The 26,291-nt window shown below is 43.2% G+C and overlaps 1 protein-coding gene across 1 annotated transcript in view; it reads left to right on the top strand.

The window, feature by feature from the left end:
* The first annotated feature begins 1,768 nt into the window (after positions 1 to 1,768).
* Positions 1,769 to 26,291, top strand: part of AGK (acylglycerol kinase) — a 77,247-nt gene continuing 52,724 nt past the window's right edge. The window contains exons 1-3 of the mRNA XM_063447586.1: positions 1,769 to 1,812; positions 3,344 to 3,470; positions 22,835 to 22,874. Of these exons, the coding sequence (XP_063303656.1) occupies positions 3,361 to 3,470; positions 22,835 to 22,874 (150 nt within the window). The 5' untranslated portion in view covers positions 1,769 to 1,812; positions 3,344 to 3,360. The remainder of the gene's footprint in view (positions 1,813 to 3,343; positions 3,471 to 22,834; positions 22,875 to 26,291) is intronic.

The following is a 26,291-nucleotide window of genomic DNA, read 5'->3' as shown; positions in this document are numbered from 1 at the left end:
TAAAATGCGTTCCCTGCCCGCTAGGCAGTCAAGCTAGGTTTCTTTAAAAATGACAAACTACATAAAATAAGTTCCCTGCCCGCTAGGCAGTCAGGCTAGGTTTCTTTAAAAATGACAAACTACATAAAATGTGTTCCCTGCCCGCTAGGCAGTCAAGCTAAGTTTCTTTAAAAATGACCAACTACATAAAATGTGTTCCCTGCCCGCTAGGCAGTCAAGCTAGGTTTCTTTAAAAATGACAAACTACATAAAATGACTATCATACACAGGCATACCAACACTCAAGAGGCAGATAGACAATTGACAGGTTCGTTAAAAGAGGCTCCGGATAAGAATTTACCTGTCTTGTAGCCTTCTGGAAGCCGGAAGTGGACACGGAGACAGACCGGCACAAAACAGGAGAATACAGACAACGGCTGTATTTGGAGGTGTTCAGGCTCCGGTTGTCCCACTTTCCGGAGGTCCGCTCCGGTCCGATGGTTTCCGGCCGTCCAAACCGCCCAATCCGGAGCACCACGTTGGGCGCCAAATGAAGTGGAAATCAATCAATAAATTGATTATTTTGTGTATCTGCCCCTGGCCAAATTAAAGAAACAATGCGTGCACGCTCCCTGAAGTAATTCACACCAGACACAAGTTTCAGGTTGATGAAGAACTTGAGGAATGTTTATTCAGAGGGGCAGGCGACCCCTTATAAAGCACAATTACATCATAAGCATTGTCAGAGATAACATTGATTTATGCATCAATTAATTGGTTAGGGGTTAAGTGGTTGATTTATTGCTCGTCCTACCGGGTGTGATGTCACTGGCATCATGCGGGTCTCCCCCAGATTCCAGCGCCATCTTGTTAGTAAGGGTGTTATTCAAGGGAAACTCCCTGGCCCTAGCGGCCATTTTAAGTAAATCATATAAAACGATAAATGATGATTGAGAACTATATAAAGTAAATAGACATTTTACAAGTTTAAGAAATATGGATAATATTCCATTCCGACAACACAAACACTGGCCAAAATTGGCGTTAAATTAGTTTTTTGCATTTTTCACACACAAACAAATATTAACACTAACTTTGGCCAGTGTTTGTAACCAAGTGGCTACTAAAAAAGATGCCTGAACAGACATATAGCTCAAATTCCAGTTTTTGTTTACGTTTTGTTTTTATCACATTTGGCGCAGTCCTTAAGGGGTTAAACTGTAATAAATGTGTTTAGAAATCAGTCTGTGTAAATAGGATACATTGCTCTTGTTCTAAATGACATTTTAGCAGCATAATTTGTTATTAGTAAGCTAGCAGAACAAGGCAGCACAACCTTGCCCCTGATCCCTAAAATGTAAATGTGCCAGCTGTACCTCTTTGTCCGTTTGATATGTTGGGTATGTATGCTCCTAGGGTACTTACACTCTATGGCTCTATTGCAAAGTGTCCCTGGCCATTATTTTCAAATGTCTATGAAAATAAAGCAATTTACAAGAAATGTACTCAAACTGATAATAACTCCTTGACCATTTTATATACTTTGCCACCGATCCACTCTTTCCTTCTGCTGAATAAGATCCCTAATATTATATGTGACATGCTGGGTTACTGAACTAGGAGATCTCTATGTGTTTCCAATGAGTATAACCTCGTTACATACAGAGAAAAAGAAAAGATTTCATTTGAAGAACTTGTTCCCGGAACTAAATGAGAGCGGAAATGTTTGTGCTGAGATCCGTGTGCTGGGGGGACATTAATGCAAGACACACAGAGCGGTGTGCGAACCGAGAGCACACAGGGAGACAGCGTGTGACCCACAGAGAGGACAAGGTTGGTAGAGAGAGTTGGGGGAACAGGGAGAGGGTTGGAATTACATTAGAGACAACCAATTATAGGTTGCCGAGAGACAGCCAGTGATCTAGAGATAGCACTTGAATGGAGACAGCTGAGTGACAGTTATAGAGACAGAACACAAAATGAGGGACAACTAACTCAGTGAGTGATCTAGAGAAAACACAGAGAGGAGGAGAGAGCAAAACTGCATACAGAGATACAGAGAGGGAGAGACATTTAACATCTAAACCAGTAAATATAGAGTACAAAGGAAAAGAAAGAGGGCTTAGAGACAGTGATGCTTAGAAGAAAAAGAGACAGCAGAGCAGCATACTGTGATAGGGGCTTGGGGGAACAGCTGAGTGACAGTCTTACAGTGAGACAGCTTTTTGATAAACAGTGACTTGGATTAGAAGTGAGTGAGCGAAAAATGGAAGAGACTGTGATTCATAGAGAGTGCCAGCAGTAATGAATAATTTAGAGAGATATTTTAATGTTGTGAGGTTTCTTCATTAAACTCTGAATTGTAGCTAATCAAAACCAAGTGGCAAAATTTAGGCAAACACATCTGATCTGTAATTACCCGAACAGTATATTTCCAGTTTGTCTATTTTAGCCTTATTTTTGCATTTGGATTTGAATCCACTAAAATGCAGAGTTTAGGGAATTAGTGTCATTGGGACAAAATTGATACAAATGTGATTAAAATGCATCAATTTTCTTTAAATAGGTTTTACCCTTGACATCAAAGAGTCTGCAATAAACTGTGAACACAATAATTTTTTTTCTATTAAATTTAAAGGACCACTCTAGGCACCCAGACCACTTCAGCTTAATGAAGTGGTTTGGGTGCCAGGTCCCTCTAGGATTAACCCTTTTTTTTTTATAAACATAGCAGTTTCAGAGAAACTGCTATGTTTATAATAGGGTTAATCCAGCCTCCAAATCCTCGAGTGGCTGTCTCACTGACAGCCGCTAGAGGCGCTTGCGTAATTCTCACTGTGAAAATCACAGTGAGAGCACGCAAGCGTCATGCGACCGGCTGAATGTGCGCACAGTTCTTGCCACGCATGCGCATTCAGCCGAAAGGGAGGATCGGAGGCGGAGAGGAGGAGGAGAGCTCCCCACTGGGCGCTGGAATAAAGGTAAGTTTTAACCCCTTCCTCTCCATCCAGCCCGGCGGGACGGGGTCCCTTAGGGTGGGGGCACCCTCAGGGCACTATAGTGCCAGGAAAACGAGTATGTTTTCCTGGCACTATAGTGGTCCTTTAAACCTATATTTTAAATGCTTTGTGGTTTGTATAGCTCTAGCATCTGAATTAAAATCAAGGATACTTATTGCTATACTAGTCCTTAGATAGTCCATTCATAACACTGCACTCCATTATACGATATATATATATATATATATATATATATATATATATATATATATTCATATATGCGCGCACATTTTTATAGATACATTTTGTTTCTTCTAAAGTATCTTAGTAACTCAGTTTGTCTCCTTCTAAATGAATCCCTTTAGGTGTTTATGGTATAACTATGGCTAAGGTTGTCCGAATCGTTAAGACTCTTCGGAATCACTGGAAGAAAAGCACTGTAGGATTTTGCCTGCTGGGGTATGGAGGCCATTGGGCTTATGGCAAATATTGGTAAGTTATAAACACAAGTTTAATTCAGAACACATAGGAGAATAAACAAGTATGGCAAATCTAGTGATAACAATTTTAAATACATGGTACTATAAATATTAATCAAACATGCAGAACACTCAGTTATAGTCTATCATTAGATGCCAAACAGTCTGGGTGGAAAATATATCTAGATGGCTTTACGTTAAGAAAATTGTGTTTGATAAACCTTTTGTTGTAAAAGTGGTATAAAACCTATGTTTGAAATGCTCTGAACATGGCGTCGGCAAAATGTCAAAACTAATGGAAGCCAAGCCATATTGAATGTCTGCAAGAGGAACAACAATATTATCAGGGGTAAAACACTTATAATGCTGCTTATAGTGTGGTATGTCTTCTGAGTCCAAATTAATTAATTATTTCCTGTATTTTTAGATTTTGAATATCAGAAATGTGTAGCTATATCAAAGTTCTTTCATTTGATTTTCAGAGAAAAGGCAGTGTTTACATTGCTGCCCAGTAATACCTATAATGGCAGTCACTCATACAGCCACTGGAGGTGCTTCCTATCTCAGTGCTGCACAGTGTGCTGCACCTACATTTAATGTCTCCACGCTTTGCATGGATGCGCTGAACGTTCCCTATAGAGATGCATTAATTCAGTGCATCTCTGTTAGGAGATGCTGATTGGCAGAGCATTTTGCTGTGCATGCGCAATAGCCTACCAATGCTTTCCTATGAGAAAGCATTGGATTGGCTCAGATCTATCTCAGCCATGGAGGCAAGACCGACACGGCGTGTGAAAAAGGCGAGTAAAATGACCATTCCCATGTGCACAAAAATAAGTCCTGTGCTCAAACTCCCACTACTCCTGGGTGGCAGGTATAAGCCCACCTGCCATGTCAAGGCCATTCACAGGTGATCAGAGGGGTCCAGTCACCTATACATATGCACGCACACTGACAGACGCTCACAAATTATTCTGGGAGAACTGGAGTGGATGGGCTTTCACTGGGGTCCAGCGGTGAACCTGTATCTGGGGTCCAGTTAGTCATCTTCAAACTCTTCTTGCTTCTGTAACTCTTCAGCCCTCGTGCGTTTAGTGATGCCAGAGTGACAACGTATTTTATTTCGGCTTCTGGCATTACAGCAGCTCCATTCTTCCCCAGCCGTCTGCCTCCACTTTGCCTTAGCTTTCAGTCCGCCTGCCCTTCCACCAACTCACCTCGGCGCGAACGTGCTGACAAATGCCAGTTACCATGACAAAGTTCCTAGTTGCCATGGTGACCTGGCGCCAGGGATTTGTTGAGCCATTCTGTAGTGGGTATGGTGCCAGCATGCCCTTTGTGTCATTCCCCTTTCTGTGAATTCCAAACTAGTTTTGAGGAGTTTAACATAAACCATGGGTCTCCTGGGTGCTTTGGCTCGGACCTTTGCACGACATTTGTGTAACCGCTTACATGTTCAGCCAATGGATGCTGTCAATATTTGGACAAAGTTGCCAATGAGGAAGTCTAACTTGAGTGGTTATGATGCTTGGTTTGGCTGAGATCATCAAAATTGACGAGGCACATTGTGCAGCACTGACCCAGGAAGCACCTCTCGTGACAGTCACTAGAGGTGTCCTTAGGCAGTAATGTCAACACTGCCTTTTACAATGAAAAGACAGTATTTACATTAAAAGGCCTGCAGGGACAGGCAGTAGACACCAGAACAACTACATTAAGCTGTAGTTGTTCTGGTGACTGTAATATCCCTTTAGTCTGTCCTGGCAAAGTAAGTGAAGGCCAAAGGAGCCGAACTAAAAACATAGCTGGCAAGGTGGATTTTTCCGGGTTCCGCTATTCTGATCTTCAATTTCTAATTCACTTTGAATTCCCTTCAATTCTTACTTAAGTGAATACCCCTAAAAATTTTAGAGCTTTTATATATATTTTTTTTTTTTTTTTTAGCAAAGTGGACCCAGTAATCTAAAATATATATTATATAATATATGATTTTTATTTTTTTAATTATTATTATTTTTACAGTGCTCCTTCAAAAGGCACTGTAGACGCTGCAACTGCTTTGTCTCATTAAAGGGTTTATACGGGGTTATTTTACTCAAGTGTGAACTCAAGGTAAATTTCAAATTTAAGGCAAAAGTCTCTTTACTTTTTTTTTTCCATGTTGGTTACATTGACCTTACATTTGAAATTCACCTTTTGTAAATAACATTGATAGAATAATCCATAATCATATTTCCACAGATGGAAAGCTACATGTTGACAGTTGCAGATGTAATAAATATTCAGTTTTTTTCTTCCCCCTCCCCCCCCCCTCTTATATAAATGTGCAGTCCAATGAAATTATAATTCATATGACAGGATATTTTGGTGGAGCTGAAAGGGGTTTATAAACGGATACCCTGCCTAGGGCCACAAAAAGTCTTAAACTGTCTACAAAGCTTTTTTTATATAAAAGAAGGGATAGGACTGTTTCATTTGGTTGGTTGATTTTTTAGAAAAGATTGTGATACAGTTAAGAGTAATGTGACTGCTTAAGGTTAGTGAGCTTTATCTGTTTATAAAGGGTTAAGTTTTTCTTGAAATGGGGCTGTTGCAATTCTAAATCTTGGTGAGTATGCAAAGTTGTGGTATTATACTGGACAATTTATGCTACAAGCGTATTTGCATCGAGCAAGCATCTGAAATCCAGAAACAAAACAAAATCCAAACTGCTAGCAAAGTGCGGGGGATCAACTGGAGAGTGACAGCTCTGTAATTTTATCGGAAGGTACCTTCAAATTCACAGTGTATGCAATTGCAAGCACGTCCCTTGTTTGCTATTCATAATAAGGCGTAAGAGTTTTTTTTTTCTTTTCTTTTTGACACATTGATTTGTTTTGTTTTTATCTTTTCATTTTCAAAACCCTGCAGTGTGGCTTATTTAGGGAGGGAGAATTATTTAGTAATATGTTTTTAATGTTTCTTGCTTCTGTATGGTCTGCGTTTTAATATGATTGCAGTGCGAAGAACAAGTGACTGGAGAACAATTTGCTTTGCTTGTCAAACAGGCTTTTCCCATTTACAGATCCTCCTGGTAGCATATTTACGGGGTGTGTGTGAAAAACACAGTGTGTCTTCTTTTGTATCTTAACTCTTTAAGTGCTAGATGGGGGGATGCAAGTGTGTTGCTTATTTGTGTGGCACTGTAAGGATTAATAGGTCACTTGTGGTTAGTGATGTACCGAACTGTTCGCTGGCGAATAGTTCCTGGCAAACATAGCGTGTTCGCGTTCGCCACGGCGGGCGAACACATGCGCGGTTCGATCCGCCCCTATTCGTCATCATTGACTAAACTTTGACCCTGTCCCTCACATTCAGCAGACACATTCCAGCCAATCAGCAGCAGACCCTCCCACCTCCTGTACAGCATCCATTTTAGATTCATTCTGAAGCTGCATTCTTAGAGGAGGGAAAGTGTAGCTGCTGCTCATTTGATAGGGAAATGTATAGCTAGGCTAGTGTATTCAGTGTCCACTACAGTCCTGAAGGACTCATCTGATCTCTACTGTAAGGACAGCATCCCCAAAAAGCCCTTTTTAGGGCTATAACATCAGGCTGCTTTTTTTTTTTTTTTTTTCCTGTGTAATGTAATTGCAGTTGCCTGCCTGCCTGCCTGCCAGCTTCTGTGTCAGGCTCACAGTGGATACTGTGCCCACTTGCCCAGTGCCACCACTCATATCTGGTGTCACAATAGCTTGCATTTAAAAACAAAAAAATTTTTTCACTGTAATAGATTAATTAGCAGTTAGTTGACTGCAAGCGTCTGTGTGTCAGGCCAACAGCGTGTACTCTGCCAGTGCACATTGCCACTCATATCTGGTGTCACAATAGCGTGCATTTCAAACCCCAAAACTTTTTTCACTGTTATAGATTGAATAGCAGTTACCGTATTTTTCGCTCCATAAGACGCACTTTTTTTCCCCTCAAAAGTGAGGGGAAATGTCTGTGCGTCTTATGGAGCGAATATGAAGCTTTACTTACCTGTCTTGCAGCGTTGGCCGGCAGCACAGGGTGCACCGCGGTAGTGGAACTTGAATTTCATGTTCCGGTTTCCGGCGGGACTGAAAGGAAGTGTGCACAAGCTGAGTGCGCACTTCCTTTCAGTCCCGCCGGAAACCGGAACATGAAATTGAAGTTCCACTACCGCGGTGCGCCCTGTGCTGCCGGCCAACGCTACAAGACAGGTAAGTAATTATGGGACAAGGGGAGGGGGACAGTATGGGAGAGAAGAATATGGGGAGGGGGATGAAGTCTATGGGGAGGGGGATGAAGTCTATGGGGAGGGGGATGAAGTCTATGGGGAGGGGGATGAAGTCTATGGGGAGGGGGATGAAGTCTATGGGGAGGGGGATGAAGTCTATGGGGAGGGGGATGAAGTCTATGGGGAGGGGGATGAAGTCTATGGGGGGGGTGAAGTCTATGGGGGGGGATGAAGTCTATGGAGGGGGTGGGTGAAGTCTATGGGAGGGGGTGGGTGAAGTCTATGGGGAGGGGGTGGGTGAAGTCTATGGGGAGGGGGGTGGGTGAAGTCTATGGGGAGGGGGGTGGGTGAAGTCTATGGGGAGGGGGGTTGGTGAAGTCTATGGGGAGGGGGGTGGGTGAAGTCTATGGGGAGGGGGGTGGGTGAAGTCTATGGGGAGGGGGGTGGGTGAAGTCTATGGGGAGGGGGGTGGGTGAAGTCTATGGGGAGGGGGGTGGGTGAAGTCTATGGGGAGGGGGGTGGGTGAAGTCTATGGGGAGGGGGGTGGGTGAAGTCTATGGGGAGGGGGTGGGTGAAGTCTATGGGGAGGGGGTGGGTGAAGTCTATGGGGAGGGGGTGGGTGAAGTCTATGGGGAGGGGGTGGGTGAAGTCTATGGGGAGGGGGTGGGTGAAGACTATGGGGAGGGGGTGGGTGAAGACTATGGGAGGGGGTGAGTGAAGACTATGGGAGAGAGGAGAAGACTATGGGACAGGGGAGAAAAAAAATATTCTGTACAAACTGTCCCATAGTAAGAAACACTATGGGACAGTTTGTTCAGAATATTTTTTTTCTGGGTTTCTAACTCTAAAAACTAGGTGCGTCTTATGGTGAGGTGCGTCTAATGGAGCGAAAAATACGGTACTTTTCTTCATGCGGGTGTGTCAGGCCTACAGCGTGTACTCTGCCAACCTCTGCCAGTGCACATTGCCACTCATAGCTGGTGTCACAATAGCGTGTATTTAAAACCCAAAAACTTTTTTCACTGTTATAGATTGAATAGCAGTTAGTTATCTTCAAGCGGGTGTGTCAGGCCTACAGCGTATACTCTGCCAGTGCACATTGCCACTCATATCTGGTCTCACAGTAGCTTGCACGCATAGTACCACTAATCCAAAAAAAAAATGACAGGCAGAGGCAGGCCACCCCGCAGGGGCCGTCGTGGTCGTGGTGCTGTGATTCCCTTTTGCCCTAGAATAATGCCCAATTTTCAGAAGCCACGTACCCTGAACTCGAAAAGTTTTGAGGACATAGTTGACTGGCTAACACAGGACACCCAGTCTTCTACAGCTTCCGCTCGGAACCTTGACGCACCATCCTCCTCCAGCTTAGCTTCGGGCACCTCTCAAGATACCACTCACCCGCCTGCCGCCACCACCAACACTAGCACCACAGCCGCTTCACTTTATCTGTCAGAGGAGTTATTTACACATCCGTTTGAAGAAATGAGTGATGCGCAACCATTATTGCCAGAGGATGTAGATAACAGGGATATGTCTCAGTCAGGCAGCATTACACACATGGACGTACGGTGTGATGACGATGATGTTGTACCCGCTGCTGCTTCCTTTGCTGAGTTGTCAGATACAAGTGAAGCGGTTGATGATGATAATGCGTCCATGGCTGTCACGTGAGTGCCCGCTCGGCAAGAAGAACAGGGCGAAAGTTCAGATGGGGAGACAGAGGAGGAGGAGGAGACGCGTTGGAAGCAGGGGGAGGTCGTCGCAAGGAGCTAGTGGCACAGTCAGACAGCATGCATCGGCACCCGGGGTCAGCCCGACAGCACGCTAATCAACGCATGCTGTGTCCCCCACCAGAATGTCGTCATTGCAGAGCTCAGCAGTGTGGCTTTTTTTTTTGTGTGTCTGCCTCTGACAACAGCGATGCCATTTGCAACCTGTGCCAAAAGAAACTGAGTCGTGGGAAGTCCAACACCCACCTAGGTACAACTGCTTTGCGTAGGCACATGATCGCACATCACAAACGCCTATGGGATCAACACATGAGTACAAGCAGCACACAAACTCAAAGCCGCCATCCTCCTCCTGGTCCAGCATCTTCAGCCACGTCAACCACTGCTGTCCTCCTTTCCCCCTCTCAACCATCCGCCACTCCGTCTCTCGCCTTGAGCAGTTCCCGCTCATCTGCCCACAGTCAGGTGTCTGTCAAGGACATGTTTGAGTGTAAGAAGCCAATGTCAGAAAGTCACCCCCTTGCCCAGCGTCTGACAGCTGGCTTGTCTGAACTATTAGCCCCCCAGCTTTGAACATACAAGCTGGTGGAGTCTGAGGCGTTCAAAAAATGTGTGGCTATTGGGATACCGCAGTGAAATTTCTTTGCACAAAAGGCAATCCCCAACCTATAGTGAGAAAAAAAATCCCCAACCTGTACTCGATTGTGCAAAAGGAAGTAATGGCATGTCTGGCACACAGTGTTGGGGCATGGGTCCATCTGACCACTGATACCTGGTCTGCAAAGCATGGTCAGGGCAGGTATATCACCTACACTGCGCATTGGGTAAACCTGCTGACGGCTGCCAAGCATGGAATGCGTGGCTCTGCAGAGGAGTTGGTGACACCGCCACGACTTGCAGGCAGGCCTGCTGCCACCTCCTCTACTCCTCCTACTCCATCCTCTTCCATAACCTCCTCGGCTGAGTCCTCTTCTGCTGCTGCGTCTTGCTCCACATCAACAGCACCCCCCCAGCTTGACTTGCTTGAAAGCAGAGAGTCACACCGGACAAGCACTCCTGTCCGCCCTGAATGCACAGGTGGAAAAGTGGCTGACTCTGCAGCAACTGGATATCGGCAAAGTGGTTTGTGACAACGGAAAAAATTTGTCGGCGGCATTAAAGTTGGGCAAGTTGACACGTGCCGTGCATGGCACATGTGTGTAATCCGATCGTACAACGCTTTGTGCATAAGTACACAGGCTTACAGGACGTCCTGAAGCAGGCCAGGAAGGTGTGTGGCCATTTCAGGCGTTCCTACACGGCCATGGCGCACTTTGCAGATATCCAGCGGCGAAACAACATGCCAGTGAGGCGCTTGATTTGCGACAGCCCGACATGTTGGAATTCAACACTCCTAATGTTCGACCGCCTGCTCCAACAAGAAAAAGCCGTTAATTCATATTTTTTTTTTTTTTTTTTTTAATTCTTTATTTTTTGTCGTGCACAAGTTTAACAGAACAGCCTTGGTTCGCCACAACAGTGGTATCAAGGTATGCATAAGTACATTACATAACATAGGTTGTGACATTCGTTAGACAGGCACGTTTTTATGTTGAGCATAGTGACATTGTAAAATTACACCGCTAATTATAGACTGAGTATAGACACCGCTCCCAGCTTAGTTTTAGCAATTGCTGCAAAAATATCAGCACTTGCGTACCATTGGTTAGCTTGTCTAGTATGGGTTAACATGGATTGACACAATAAGAGTAGGTCTGAACTATTATCGCAGCAGTCTCCTGCAGGATAACCCAGTATGGGCAGAGTAACCTTTTCCCGTTTAGTTTGATAAGTCGCTGCAGAAATATTAGTGCCAGCGCATCACTGGTCTTTGTAGCTATGGGGTAACCTGTATAAACAGTAGGAGTAAGTAAAGAAGATTATCTCAGCATCCTTTAAACAGATAGCAAGGTAGGAGCAGATTAAATTAGACTATGAACAATATGGGTTCAGGCAACATGAGGTTATGGAGCCCCAGGATGGTAGCCCTCACCCAGCTCTCTTTGTGGGATCTGTGCGAAGGGTTAGTATTGAGTGTTCCCAGAGAACCGGGAAAGGGCACCATGCCTGACGCACACTAGACCGGACACAAGGTCCCATCCCCGGCAGTCCGATTGCGCTCTGGCCTAGCTGGGAGGCACGTAATTACTCAGTCACGCTTGATTAGCTAGAAAGATATTACATATTAAGCATTTGCACAATACGGCATTTGAGCAATGGTACATTTGTGGGTAAATAGTTATTCAGCTTCGTACAGTACTGTACAGGTGAGTGATGAGTATATAGTACAACATTTATGGCTATAGATGCACAGGGATTAGACAGTGGAAAAACCCAAACCCAGAGTGTGGAACAGGCATTGTGTGTAACGTGGATAGTGCGATTCTAGTGCAGTCAAGTGTCGGTTGGCCTTCCCTTTAAGAGGGCACTGCACTAGCGTGGCATAATTGCTAGAAGATATGCGGGATGGTGTGCCTATGTATTAGGGCGCTGTAAGGGTCGCATCGATTGGCCCGTACCTTTGTACTGCTCTGGCGGTCTGTTTAATAGAGGGGCACAGTTGGGGTCCATACCCTTGTGGGTCTGTCAAAAGCGTCCGGTGAGGTTAACTGAGGGAGTGTACGGAGCCCGTTGGTTTCGTGGGCGCGTGTCAGTGTGTGTTGCCTTATGTGTGGGTCTCAGGTGAGAACTTAGTGGTTGCTTGTTTGATTGGGTGGTGCCTCGCTGTTGGCATACGGGTGTACGTGTCAGATGACGGCCTCTAGCTGGTCGTGTGTGCAAGTGAGTGGTTGACGGTATGGGGATAAAAATGGGGTCGCTCAGTGCTGGCGTTGCATTATTATGGCCAACAGTTTTCTGGGCCTTGGAGTCACTATGGCCATTACAGAGTGGTCGTGTATGTGGTGCTAAATTGCATAGCTGAGGCAGTGGTGGAACAGATAACTGAAGACCGGGGAGAAAAAAGAGAAACAAAAGGAATAAAAAAAAAGGGGGGGGGTGGATGAAGTAATGACTGTACGCAGCCGTGGTAACAGGAAAGAGACCCCGGTAAACCAATATTATATATAACATTTGTGCTGAACATCAAAAACAGGCATCTCAGTAAAATTAAGGAACCATATAAGCGAAGATAACCTGTTAGTCCTTTAGTCCTACGTGCGGTTATCAGACTGTCCTTATTTTCTAGCACTGTAGGCCAGAGCGTTGTCTTGTCTCTGCTAATAGACGCTTTAGGACTATACCTCTGTGTTTCTCCGGTTTGTGAGTACTCTATCAGTCCGTGTCCAACTGAAGGGATGGAGTCCAGGGGTGTTTGGGGCCATGTGTTGGTAGGGGTCATCCCGGTGTCGCCGGGTCGGCCCTCAGCATGATCAGGTTGCGGCCTCAGCTCGGGAGTTGTGGGCCTGGACCCTGGGTACAAAGTCCCGTGTGGCCTCGGGATTCCAGCCGTGAGGGTTTATTGGGCGTAGCAAGTCCAGTGGCAACCCCAGCGCCTGCAGGTGATTTGTTGCGTCTGGCAGGTCTCGAATGGTGATGACTGTTTCTCCGTGAGGTATTAGAAGTGACCGGGCTTGGCTCCAGCGGTAGCTGATGTTCTTCGCACGTAGTTGAGAGGTAAGGGGTCGAAAAGACCGTCTCCAAGCGAGGGTTCCCCCGGATAAATCAGTGAAAAAGGTCAGGGCCATCCCCTCGAAGTTATACGGGGTTTGTCCCCTGAGGGCCGCCAGCACGGCTGCCTTGTCCTTAAGGTTGTGGAACTGTAGCACTAGGTCTCCCGGAGCTCCGGGTGGTGCCTTGGCAGGTAGTGGGAGTCCGAATATTCCCACTAGTTGCGTTGCTTTGGCGTAAATATGGCTGTCAGGAGGCGCCTAGCAAAATGCGGGAGTTCCTCTGGTGGTACCGACATCCCGACTCCCCTGAGTTTTAGGTTTGTCTGCCTCCGCTTATCTTCGAGTGTGTCAAATTTGTTTTCATACTTGCAGCTCTGTTGTGTGAGCTCTTCTACTTTCTGCTGTAGTTCTGTGATTTGTTTCGTGTGGGTCTGAGTTGTATGTTCCATCTCACCGAGACGGCCTGTCAGTCCCCGCAGGTCTTTACGAAGCAAGGCCACATCCGCCGAGATTTTTGTTTGGAAATCCGCCATGATCTCCCTGATGGCCGCCAGTGTCACTGGGGCGGCATCGGGTGTCCTGTGCGGGGGCTCCGGTTTCGCTGCTGGCTGCCTTACAGTTGCCAGTATGTGGTCTCCGTCGTCCTCTTCCGACACTCCGTCGGAGAAGTCGGAGCAGCCTCCATGAAGGGACGCCATTGCGGCCTCCTGGGCGCCGCGTGCCTGCTGCCAGAGGTCCCCGATGCTTCGCCATTGTTGGGGCCGGTCGGGTTTGAGCCTTTTCGTTTTCTTGCCCATTAAATCTGTAGTAGGAGTGCCCTTTGCCTCGATTTTTAGGTTTTTTTAGGGTTTTTTGCTGATCGTTTGGTCGGAGCTCAGAGGCCATGCGACTATCCGCTCCTGTGGTTAGGCCACGCCCCCCGTTAATGAATATTTGTATGACCGGGGTGCTAGGACAGCCTCTGGGGAGCTGGGAATTTTTTTGCCACGTTACTGGACGCTCATGCGCAATGCCTGTAGGCTCATGCATCCTTTTGAGGAGGTGACAAACCTAGTCAGTCACACCGAAGGCACCATCAGCGACATCATACCATTTGTTTTCTTCCTGGAGCGTGCCCTGCGAAGCGTGCTGGATCAGGCCGTAGATGAGCGTGAAGAGGAAGAGGAAGAGTTGTGGTCACCATCACCACCAGAAACAGCCTTATCAGCATCGCTTGCTGGACCTGCGGCAACGCTGGAAGTAGATTGTGAGGAAGAGGAGTCAGAGGAGGAATGTGGCTTTGAGGAGGAGGAAGACCAACCACAACAGGCATCCCAGGGTGCTCATTGTCACCTATCTGGTACCCGTGGTGTTGTGCGTGGCTGGGGGGAAGAACATACCTTCATTGAGATCACTGAGGAGGAGGAACGGGAAATGAGTAGCTCGGCATCCAACCTTGTGCAAATGGAGTCTTTCATGCTGTCGCGCCTGTTGAGGGACCCTCGTATAAAAAGGCTGAAGGAGAACGACCTGTACTGGGTGTCCACGCTACTAGACCCCCGGTATAAGCAGAAAGTGGCTGAAATGTTACCAAATTACAACAAGTCGGAAAGGATGCAGCATTTGCAAAATAAATTTAAAAGTATGCTTTACACAGCGTATAAGGGTGATGTCACAGCACAACTGGAATCTAACAGGGGAAGAGGTGAAAGTAATCCTCCTCCTCCCACGAAGAGAAGTCGCCTAGGTCAAAAAAGTCTAGATTACCTCACCTTTATTAAGACGAATGAGGGATGGATCCCGAAGGGACTGACAGTGGGCGATACATTCGACTAAAAAAGGCCTGATGAGATGAGCTGCCTTGGGCTAAAAATGGTGACCCTATTCTGCTCTGTGTATCAGGGTCCCTGAGGACAGGTGTCAATCCATATCTGCCAAGTGACCCTATGTAGGGGGAACAGTCCCTATTCTGCTCTGTGTCAGTGTGCATCAGGGTCTCTGAGGACAGGTGTCAATCCATATCTGCCAAGTGACCCTATGTAGGAGGAACAGTCCCTATTCTGCGCTGTGTCAGTGTGTATCAGGGTCCCTGAGGACAGGTGCCAATCCATATGTCATATGTCAGGTGTCAATCCATATCCATTGTGATTTAGGAATGTTAGGTGATTTATGCCCTTTATGGATTAAAACCAGACTCTGCATCAACTGTGTAATTTTCCATGGGAGTTTTGCCATGGATCCCCCTCCGGCATGCCACAGTCCAGGTGTTAGTCCCCTTGAAACAACTTTTCCATCACTATTGTGGCCAGAAAGAGTCCCTGTGGGTTTTAAAATTCGCCTGCCCGTCGAAGTCTATGGCGGTTCGCCTGGTTCGCGAACGTTTGCGGAAGTTCGCGTTCGCCGTTCACGAACCGAAAATTTTATGTTCGCGACATCACTACTTGTGGTCTTTAACTAAAGCAAAATGCAGAGAGAAGCTCCGTTGAGCATGCTAACCGTTAATTTTTTTCCTGTACAATAGATATTTTTATGTTTTTATTGCATACAAAACACTCCATACAATTGTAAGAACAAGATACCACATTTAGTTCGATATACAATTACCATAATATAAAATAGAAAAAAAAAAAAAAAAAAAAAATTTAAATAGAGGATGTCCTAGATTTCAATGTGAAGAATGAAATGTTTGAGGGAAGAGAAGGGGCATTGCACTGCATGTTGACTTTAAAATATATCTCCTAATAATATGATTTATTCTAAGTCCAACTGCATAAAATGATTTAAAGCTAATTATGGACCATAATTCTCAACTTTTATGTGGGCATCTTCAAAAGGGAGCAAGTATACCAAGTCTTTCTGTTGATTTAAATGATGGCTAAGAATTAACCCCTTCAGGACGGAGTCAATAGTGCACGTTCTGATCAAAACAAAACGTAAACAAAAACTGGTATTTGCGCAATATGTCTGTTCAACCGTAGTTCCCCTCTTTCATATTAAATGCACCCACACTTATTATATATCATTTTGTTCAGGAGAAACAGGGCTTTCATTCCATATCAAATATTTATATATGAAACCTAATTTATTATGAATAAAATAAAAAAAACTGTGAGAAATTTTAAATTTTTTTAAAAATGTGTAGTTCCGCCTCACATTTTAGCTGTAAATGTCATAATACTGTTAGGTTTTACTGCAAAAAAATGCACATATTTGTAATCAGCGATGTCTCACGAGTACAACAGTACCCCCCATTAACAGGTTTTATGGTGTTTTGGAAAGTTACAGGGTCAAATATAGAACGTTCCATTTTTTAATTGAAATTTGCCAGATTAGTAATGTTACCTTTGAGACGGTGTGGTAGCCTAGGAATGAGAATTACCCCCATAATGGCATACCATGTGAAAAAGTAGACAACCCAAGGTATTGAACGTGGGGTATGTTTAGTCTTTGTTAGTAGCCACTTAGTCACAAACACTGGCCAAAGTTAGCGTTCATATTTGTTTTTTGTGTGAAAAAAGCAAAAAACTAATATTTGGCCAGTGTTTGTGACTAAGTGGCTACTAAAAATGACTGGACATACCCCATTTGCAATACCTTGGGTTGTCTACTTTTGCAAATGGTATGCCATCATGGGGGTAATTCTTATTCCTGGGCTACCATACGGTCTCAAAGGCAACATAACTAATCTGGCAAATTTCAATGTGAAAAAAATGAAATGCAAGCCTTATATGTGACTCTCTAACTTTCCAAAACACCATAAAACCTGTACATGGGGGGGGTACTGTTATTCTCGGGAGACTTCACTAAACACAAATATTAGTGTTTTAAAACAGTAAAACATATTACAACAATAATATAGTCCATAAAAGTGCAGTTTGTTTGTAAAAAATGCAAAAAACTTCACTTTTACTTAAAATATCATCGTTGTAATATAATTTACCAGTTTTAAACAGTAATATTTGAGTTCAGCGAAGTCTCCTGAGTAAAACAGTACCCCCTATGTACAGGTTTTATGATGTCTTGGAGAGTTACAGGGTCAAATATAGTGCTTGCGAATTAAATTCTCTGCACTTTCTCCCTGTGTTGTCAGGCATGTCAATCAAATTTTAATTAATCAAATGACATAATTATGTTAAAAGATTACTTAAATATACATGTAGAATTTTAATATATATGCATTTATAGGTATTTAAATTCTACGTGTATACTAATGTAATCTATTATTTAATTATATGTATTTATCTCTCTATATATATATTTGCGGTTATTTGTATTTTATATATAGATAGATATATATAGAATGTCATTCTAAGTGTATTTTGTTACCAATATATATATATTAATAAAATTACATATGAATATATAATTTATTTAAAATTTTGTTTCAATATTTTATTTAATTATTAATTTTATTTATTTATTATTGTAATTATACGTATATATATATATATATAATATATGTGTATATATCTATTATATATATAATGTATATACATATTATATATACCGTATGTAACGTCACTCTAAGTGTATTTTAATACTAATATATATACTAATATTACTATTAAAATACATTACGCATGACGTTACATATATATAATATGTATATATATTATATATATAATATATATACATATATTATATATATAAAAATGCATTTATTTTAATTTTACACATGTCTAATTATTTTTTTTAATTCTTCCCACCAGCAGGGGGACTGTCTGATATTTCAGACAGCCCCCCTGCTGGCAGATCCACAGCCAGCTATAGGGGGCCATGTGATCGCTCTTTGAGAGCGATCACATGGCCCCCGGGGGCCTGATTTGCCGTGGGGGGGCTGCCTGGGCTCTGAGGCAGCCCCCCAGAAGAGGATCGCGGCGGAGGTGAGTACCGCCGGACCTCCTGGGCTGCAAGCCGTTACGGCGTTCTATGCCGCCGCAACGGCTTTAAAGCCCTTTAAAGCCGCGACGGCATAGAACGCCGTAACGGCGTTAAGGGGTTAAAGTTCTATGAGAAGCAATGATTTCCTGTTTGTGTCACAGGACAAACAATCAGGAAGGGACACCTGGGGGAGTGCAATCTAGACACTGATTTATTTTGATATCTGCACTTTTACAACGCAAGAGGCAGGGGACACTCTCTGGGGTTTTTTTTTTTTTTTAACTAAAGAGAGAATTCAAAGTGAAGCCAAATTGAAAGAATAGCTGGCTTAAAATATTTTTCCAAATCTGCTTTTTTCCCTTTAAAGGTACACTATAGTAACCAGAACAACTACAGCTTATTGAATTTGTTCTGGTGAGTAGAATCATTACCTTCAGGCTTTTTGCTGTAAACACTGTCTTTTCAGAGAAAATGCAGTGTTTACATTACAGCCTAGTGATAACTTCACTGGACACTCCTTAGATGGCTGTTAGAGATCCTTCCTGGGTCATGGTTGCCTAAAATGCATCCAAGCATTCAGTATCTCCTCCCTCTGCATGCAGACACTGAACTTTCCTCATAGAGATTCATTGATTCAGTTCATCTCTATGAGGAGATGCTGATTGGCCAGGGCTGTGTTTGAATTGTGCTGGCTCTGCCTCCTTGTTAGTCTCAGCCAATCCTATGGGGGAAGCATTGTGATTGGATCAGGCCACCACTTCTGATGGCTGCCCAGGCCCCCTAGCTTCAGAGGCTCCTTTAGAGGTGGCCACATGTGTGTGTATATATAGGAGGAGTTTTTCAATTGTCAGGTCACTTTTATTATTTTCTCCAGTCATCACAGATATCATCTGCAATAGTGAGTATACTCATTTCAACACCAACACGTTAATTGTTTAGTTTTAACACTTTTTAATTGCTTTCATCGCTTATTTTTGTATACTCACTATGCTCTTACCAGGATTTAATTTAACACCTTTTATTTTTAACACTAGTACTTTTTAATTTGTCCCCCACATTTTAGCGTAGAACCCACCAATATTGGGGTACTTTGAAAGTAGTAGTGGGATTAACAACATATGGTGGAACCAAATCCCCATATTTAATCTTAGATAGGCATTTTAGTAGCCTTCTTTGTTATATTTTTTGTAGTCTGAGTGCGCCGCAACTATTTATTCTCTCACCACTTCTGATGATGTTAGAGGAAGTTCTGACTTGAATACAAGTAAGATTTTACTATCTTTAGGGAGGCAAGGGGGGCTAGATAGTGGTTTTAACCCTATAGGATCAGGAATACATGTTTGTGTTCCTGACCCTATAGTGCTCATTTAAATTTGAATTCCCACTTTAGTAATTAATCCTCAATGTTTGGAGTTTCTTTATCTGCACTCTTTCTTACTCAATTTTTTTTTGTCACTTTTGACTTTCACAAACCAAAGGTTTGTAACTAAAATTCAACAACTTCTGGTGAGTGTCTTTACCTTTGCTCAGGTACCCACCAGTGTGGCCATTGTATAACTCATTTTTTTTCCTGGCACTATAGTGCCCTGAGGGTGCCCCCACCCTCAGGGACCCCCTCCCGCCGGGCTGGATGGAGAGGAAAGGGTTAAAACTTACCTTTATTCCAGCGCCGGGCGGGGAGCTCTCCTCCTCTTCTCCGCCTCCGATCCTCCCTTTCGGCTGAATGCGTATGCGCGGCAAGAGCTGCGCGCTCATTCAGCCGGTCTCATAGGAAAGCATTATCAATGCTTTCCTATGACGCTTGCGTGCTCTCACTATGATTTTCACAGTGAGAATCACGCAAGCGCCTCTAGCGGCTGTCAGTGAGACAGCCACTAGAGGATTTGGAGGCTGGATTAACCCTATTATAAACATAGCAGTTTCTCTGAAACTGCTATGTTTTATAAAAAAAAAAAGGGTTAATCCTAGAGGGACCTGGCACCCAGACCACTTCATTAAGCTGAAGTGGTCTGGGTGCCTAGAGTGGTCCTTTAAGGATAAGGAACATGCTCTGTCCTAGCTCGATCATTCCTTTCACTCTTAATAGCTTGGGGTGCTTTTTACCACAAATTAAGACGTTAACGTGGAGACTGGCGATTTATGGCAGTATGAAGTGGTGAAATGTCCAAGAAAAATATTTTTATTTTATTTATTTTCATGTTGTATCTAGAAGTATTGTGAAATCCGTAGTACAGAAAAAAATAAAGATACAAACCAAACCTATCAAAGGATAGGTGCATCAAAGGAACAAGCATAAGGTAACATAGGTGGATAACATTATTACTTTGCAAAGAAATGAAGAGAGAAATGGCTGCAAGTAAACAGGGCAGCAGGGATGAGTAGGCAGTGGTGGTGAAAGGGTAATATGATTTTAGATGAGGAACTGGAGTGTGCAGCACTGTTCCCACAGGTAGTAAATAAAATGTGGCGAAAGTTTAGAAAAAGAGCAAAACAAGGCTTAGAGTAGAGCGTGATCAGAGAGCTCCTAAATAGACAGTTAACTGAATGAGCCTACTGCCCCCGCCCCCCAAAGAAGCCACATCAAAGCTAGATGCAGTTGGTAATTATGACCTTTTGTCGGATGGGGGTCTCTCCAATGAAGGGTGATCTGGGTCTCAGCATCACCTACCACATGTCACAATAGTGAACATTTAACCCAAAGGGGAGGGGTGGGGTGTAGAAGGAAGATAACCGCAGGGGTAAATTAATCTATCTCACAGTGTATTTCCCTATATTCTGATGTAACACACTCCAGTAGTCCCTCAGTTTTTAGCAGACCCATCAAATATGGAGGTAAGTACCGTGTCCCTCCTGACACCTCCATCAAGAGTCAGAGACAGTTGTGAGAGCCTGTGCTGGACCCTTGGGGTCTTCTACTGACGAGAACAATTGTTTTGTGTGTTTTTTTAACACAAAAAGTATTTACAAACCGTTTAGACTCATCTGCAGTTTCCACAGGTAATGAAGGTATTGCTTTTAATCATTTTAAAAAATATTTTATTTTTTTTTTTTTAAATCTTTATTTTGACGTGCATAATGATGACAAACATGCCGACACTGCCACAACAGCAGAAGTCGGCCATTTTGGGCTAATAAACATGGTTTACATCTGAACATTTTTTATATAGTATTCATGCTTGGTTTAAAGTTAAACAGTAGCTATGTCAGTAAAACAGGCAACGTAAAACGTGGAAGACCTGAATGCAGACTGACATTAAGGTCAAATAATAAGATAATATAAATGCATGCTCAACAGGTTAACGCGAGGTGCGAAGGTTAGCGAGAGAGTGAGGTTTCTTCAGTTAGATATGCTAAAAAATTCCATGCTGCATAATATATATGACCTCTGGCATTCAACTGTGCCCTCTCGTTTAAATAGTGTTAGTCGAGCCCTAGTAGTCTAGCTGTACTTGCTGTGCTATGCTATGTATTAGGGCTAGTCCAAGATCGTTGTGCGTGTTAGTCGAGCTTGTATGGTAATCGTGAGATGGCAGGCATAGACTGGGGAGTGCTGATGTGCGGGCAGGATGATAAACTAATGAACTAACGTCAGGTCATAAAGCCCCCTGGGATCCCCAAGATTTAAGTCCTTCTGTAAGAGACAAGGTGCTGTGTGGCAAATAGATTGTGTACTTCGGCATTTGTGAGGTACATGTTTAAGAAGCATGAGCGTAAGGGCTGTGCCGTTACACTAAGAGCATGCATAGTACTAGTACAGTGAGACCAATGGCAGTGCTACTTTTGGTCTCACAGTACTATGTATAGCAGACTAGCTAGGTATGGTGGTACAAGAAGTGCCATGAGGTATTAAGCATACTAGTTTGATCAAAAAAGAGCTACGTTCAGGCTGCTAAATTAGGTAATCTATTGGGTTAGCTATGCCACATTTCTCGGTACATTGCAGTCACATTCACCAATGCCCCTCTGTCAGACAGAAAATTGTGAAGTCCAGGGGGATGTTTAGTATGCGGGTAGGTATATACAGTGGTATGAGGAATTAAGTCCCCTGGCGGCCACCCCTAGAGCAAGTATATAACATAAACATATATAAACATAAACAGAACAAGTGGGGGTCCCTACGGCAATGGTGCTGATGTAGTAGTTTTAGGCGGCTACATTGGGAGGGTGGTTCAGAAGCTGTTAAAAAGGTCCTCCAGTCGCTGCTCAAATGTTGTCAGTCGGCCCGCGTGCGTCGCGTAAGGTCCAGCTTCAGGTAGTGTTCGGATGTCTCCCGAGGGTGGTCTCAGGGTGACCCCAAGTCTGCTCCGAGCTGGATTATGTTTGGCTCCGGCTGTTAGGCTTATTTATCAGGCTGAGTTACAAGTTTATCTCCAGAGCGTATGGATCGTGTGGCCATTCAGGTTGGCGGTCAGGCCCCGCCCCCCTAAAAATGTTTTAATAATATTTAAATTTTATAAATTAATATGTTGAAAACCATGTGAAAAGGTTATACAAAAATATTAAATCATTTGTAAAGCCATTGCAACAATATTAAATCGAGGCCTATTCTTGATATGCGCTCTGTGCCTTTATATATTGTATTTGGGATAAGTCCTGTGTACCGGTGAACATGAGTAGGCTTTCTCCACAACACTATCTTCTGTGGATTTTAGCAGGCTGACGACTTCTCAAGTACATAGGGAGTTAAAAATCCACATCTGCTGTAGATACTTGCTTACTAGTCAACATTTCTTGAGGATACTGGGATTCCTCACACAATCTCCCCAGCCCAGAAAAAGTTACAGCACTTGCTAGAAGGGATTATTTGTTTAATACAGAAAATAATGGAATTAAGGTCAGTTTATTTATGCAAACTATAGATCTATATGTAACACAATGTTTTATCTTTTCTCTGCAGTGATAACTTGCTGAGAAGGGCTGCGTGCCAGGAAGCACAGGTAAGTTTTTTTTTTTTTGCATTTTTACTTTAATTTTGCATTCGCTAACAATTTTATTCAAGTCTTGTGCTGGCCTCCCAAATGAAGTAATTGCTCGTAAAAAATAAAATAAAAATTCCCTTCTGTTCGGCACATTCCCAGAAACCAATCAAACCTCCTTTGTCTCTTCAGAGGTGCTTGTTATAGTCCTCTAGGCTGATTTAAGCATGATAAGCATCTGTCTGATTTCCTAAACCTTTTACAGCTCTGAAAAATAGAGCCTCATTAGTGTATTTAAATGGCTCTTTCATTTTACCTGCTACGTTTTCATATTCAGAGGAAAGGCTCAAATTTGTGGCCATTCTACTTCTAGATGGATTATACTGTCTGCCAAAAAAAAATCTTATTGGCTGTTGAAAGATGTGGAAATATTCCTCTATTTTATGAACTGTTTTTCTACAGCAGTGCTTTCTGTAATGACCAGTTTGAATTTGAAATAATAATTACCATCACATTTTAAGGCAGCGTTGGGATAGCTCTCTCCAGGAACCTAGTTTATGGTTATTAGTCTGATCACCCTCAGTCAGCCAGTGCTAGGAGTACAGTAGCAGCACAGACTCTGCATGTAGCTGTGACTAATATTAAAGTAGCAGGGCTGTTTTAGCTAAAATTATCATTGCATTAAAAAGTTGGGAGTCATAGGTTGCCATTACTAATGGTACATTAATAGCCTGTGGCTATAAGAAGCCAAAAATAACTGAACAGTAACAACTTTATGCCTGCGTGCAGTTCGACTTAACTGTACAGTTATAGCTTGAGAAATGCAGGTAGCCGTGACTAACAGTGCCCTAATAGCGTCGGACTGCGGCTAGCCAAGTACTAACTTGATGCCTACCTGTGCAGACCTCAAGTACTCTTCCTTAGTAGTGTAGTAACAACAGGTAGCCATGATTAATAGCTCTGAAACAATTTTGGGAATTCATTAGCGATTAACAACTTGAAGCTTATCTTGTGGTAACAATACAATAACAGCTTACCGACACAACTAGCCAGGGTTGAATACGTGGTAGCATACCGCTTGTTTGTAGTAAAGCTAACAGTACAGAAACCGCTTGGTGATTTTCTTATTAACATTGACAGTGCTGGATCATTTGGTGACAATCTCTAACAAAGTTAAAAGTACAATAACGGCTTATCAGCTGTCTTTAGAAAAGCTAGCAATACAGTAACAGCTTGATTGTTTGCTTGCTGTCTGTAGCAAGCTAAAAGAACAGTGATAGATTGACAGGTGTCAGTAGTAAATCTGTTAACACAGTAGCAAATTGATGGCTATCTGTAGTGAAGCTGGGCAGTTATCTCTATGCAAGCTTATTGTGCAGGAACAGCTTTACGACTGGTAACAATAACAGTACAGTAACAGCATGATTGTCACGTATTCATCCGCACATAAAAATGTGGTTAATGGCATTTACCGTCCTGACAGGAAAAGTTGTGCCGAGCAGCAATCATGCACATGGAAACCCGGTAATTACTTTTGGGGTCAAAGGCCAGTCATGGCCAATCAGATCCACAGGAGGGGTATTTAAACCCAATTCTCCTTTTGCTCATTGCCCTCTCGTGGTTTAATCCTGATGGTAATCCGAGAGTGCGTTCCTGATCTTGATTTTCTGGTAATTGACTTTGGCTTAGTTTCGACTTCCCTGAATTCAGGTATCCTTGACTTTTGGCTTTCCCTCTTCTTTGTGTCTGATTCTGTGTCCCTGACCTTGGCAAGTATTTTGACTATTCTTGGATACGCTAAGTCCGGCCATTCTAAGGTCCGATTATACGTTATCCTTAGTCCTAGGTGTGACACAGTTCTGCGTGATGGATCAACTTGTAATCCTGACAATGATGACTATCACTAGTAAAGCTGACAGTACAGTAACAGCTTGACAGCTGCCTGTAGTATGTCTACAATGTAGGGCTATCTATTTGGCTGAGAGTTTCTGGCTCTCTATCATTGGTAGTAGAGGCAGGGATCAGCGCACAGTGGACCTGAACCCCAGCTAATAAATCAAACTTCTCCAAAATGGTTTGACTGCTTACAATGGTGCATTGTTGGTACTATAACCAATACAGCAGATAATCATTTGAGAGATATATATATATATATATATTGTACATGTTTTGTAAGTATTCTGTGCTGAGTATTTATTTGATAAGCATTTGTGTGAGTGACTCTCACCGATTGGCCAATAAATGTATGCAGCTTGGTACTGTAAATATTTGTATTGAATATACGGGTATCTCCCATGTAATTCTAGGCAGACAGAGCCAGCTACCCGTCCTGGGGCCTAAATAGTCAGAGAGAGAGACCATGGTGTTTACTCTGGTGTACAATTTGTTAGACAATGAGGTGCCTCTGTGTTCTGGTGCACCATACACATAATTCAGCTGTGTATTTTTAAATTTCTAGATATAAACCCATATTCTCTAAGTGTGCCCCTCAGGCATCCAAAGCCTTCTGCTCTGTCAGTCTCACAGATGGAGACAGCTGACTGTTGCACCTGTAGGCTTTGAGAGATGACTGTCTTTACTGGTGTCCTACTACTAGTCAGTGACTGTTATCAGAGGTGTTCCTACCAGCTAGGTATTTGTTGCATCCTCCTATTTTCACAATGTATTCTTGATTGCGCTGGCACAGCACTGTTATCCAGAGATCCTCGTCTATGCCTAGCATTAAGTAATTGTATCTCTGTAGTAGTGATGCACGTTGTATGATCACACTGTACTGTTCTACACTGATAAAATTAGTATGTAGTATGAGTAGTGATTAATTAAAAAAAAAAATAAAAATAGACATGTCCACGGTTATGCCTATTTATCTTAGACCTAGGTCACACCTTGTAATTGTAGTTCAGTAGGCTACTACACCAAGCATGTCAAACTCAAAGGCTAGCAAGGGCAAAATAAACAAGGTTTAAGTTTGTGGGCTGCAAAAAAAACAAACGTACATTTTCACCCCTCTACTAAACCCCAGCCTCCCCTCATCTACTAAACTCTAGTCCCCACCCCCCCACATCTACTAAATCCCAGTCCCCCTGTCTACTAAACCCCTGCCCCTGTTTACTAAACCACTGCCCCTGTTTAAAAACAAAACAACAACAAAAACAGCCAACAAGCAGTGTCCGGAGTCCGGCCTCTGGCATACCCCTAATGGCCCCATCCTCACCTTAAAAAAGCGGATCCTCCCGTTACTCCTTGAAACCCTCACACACACTCACTGACAGACACACAGAATCACTCCGACACACACACACACACACACACACACACTCAGAAACACTCAGACACACAGATTCACAGAGACACACACACAGACATTATATATATATATATATATATATATATATATATATATATATATATACACACCTATACACACACAGCCATACA

This window comes from Pelobates fuscus, chromosome 3 (genome assembly GCF_036172605.1).
Source record: "Pelobates fuscus isolate aPelFus1 chromosome 3, aPelFus1.pri, whole genome shotgun sequence".
In the NCBI taxonomy this organism is placed as follows: Eukaryota; Metazoa; Chordata; class Amphibia; order Anura; family Pelobatidae; genus Pelobates; species Pelobates fuscus.
This window is presented reverse-complemented; position numbering and strand designations above follow the sequence as displayed.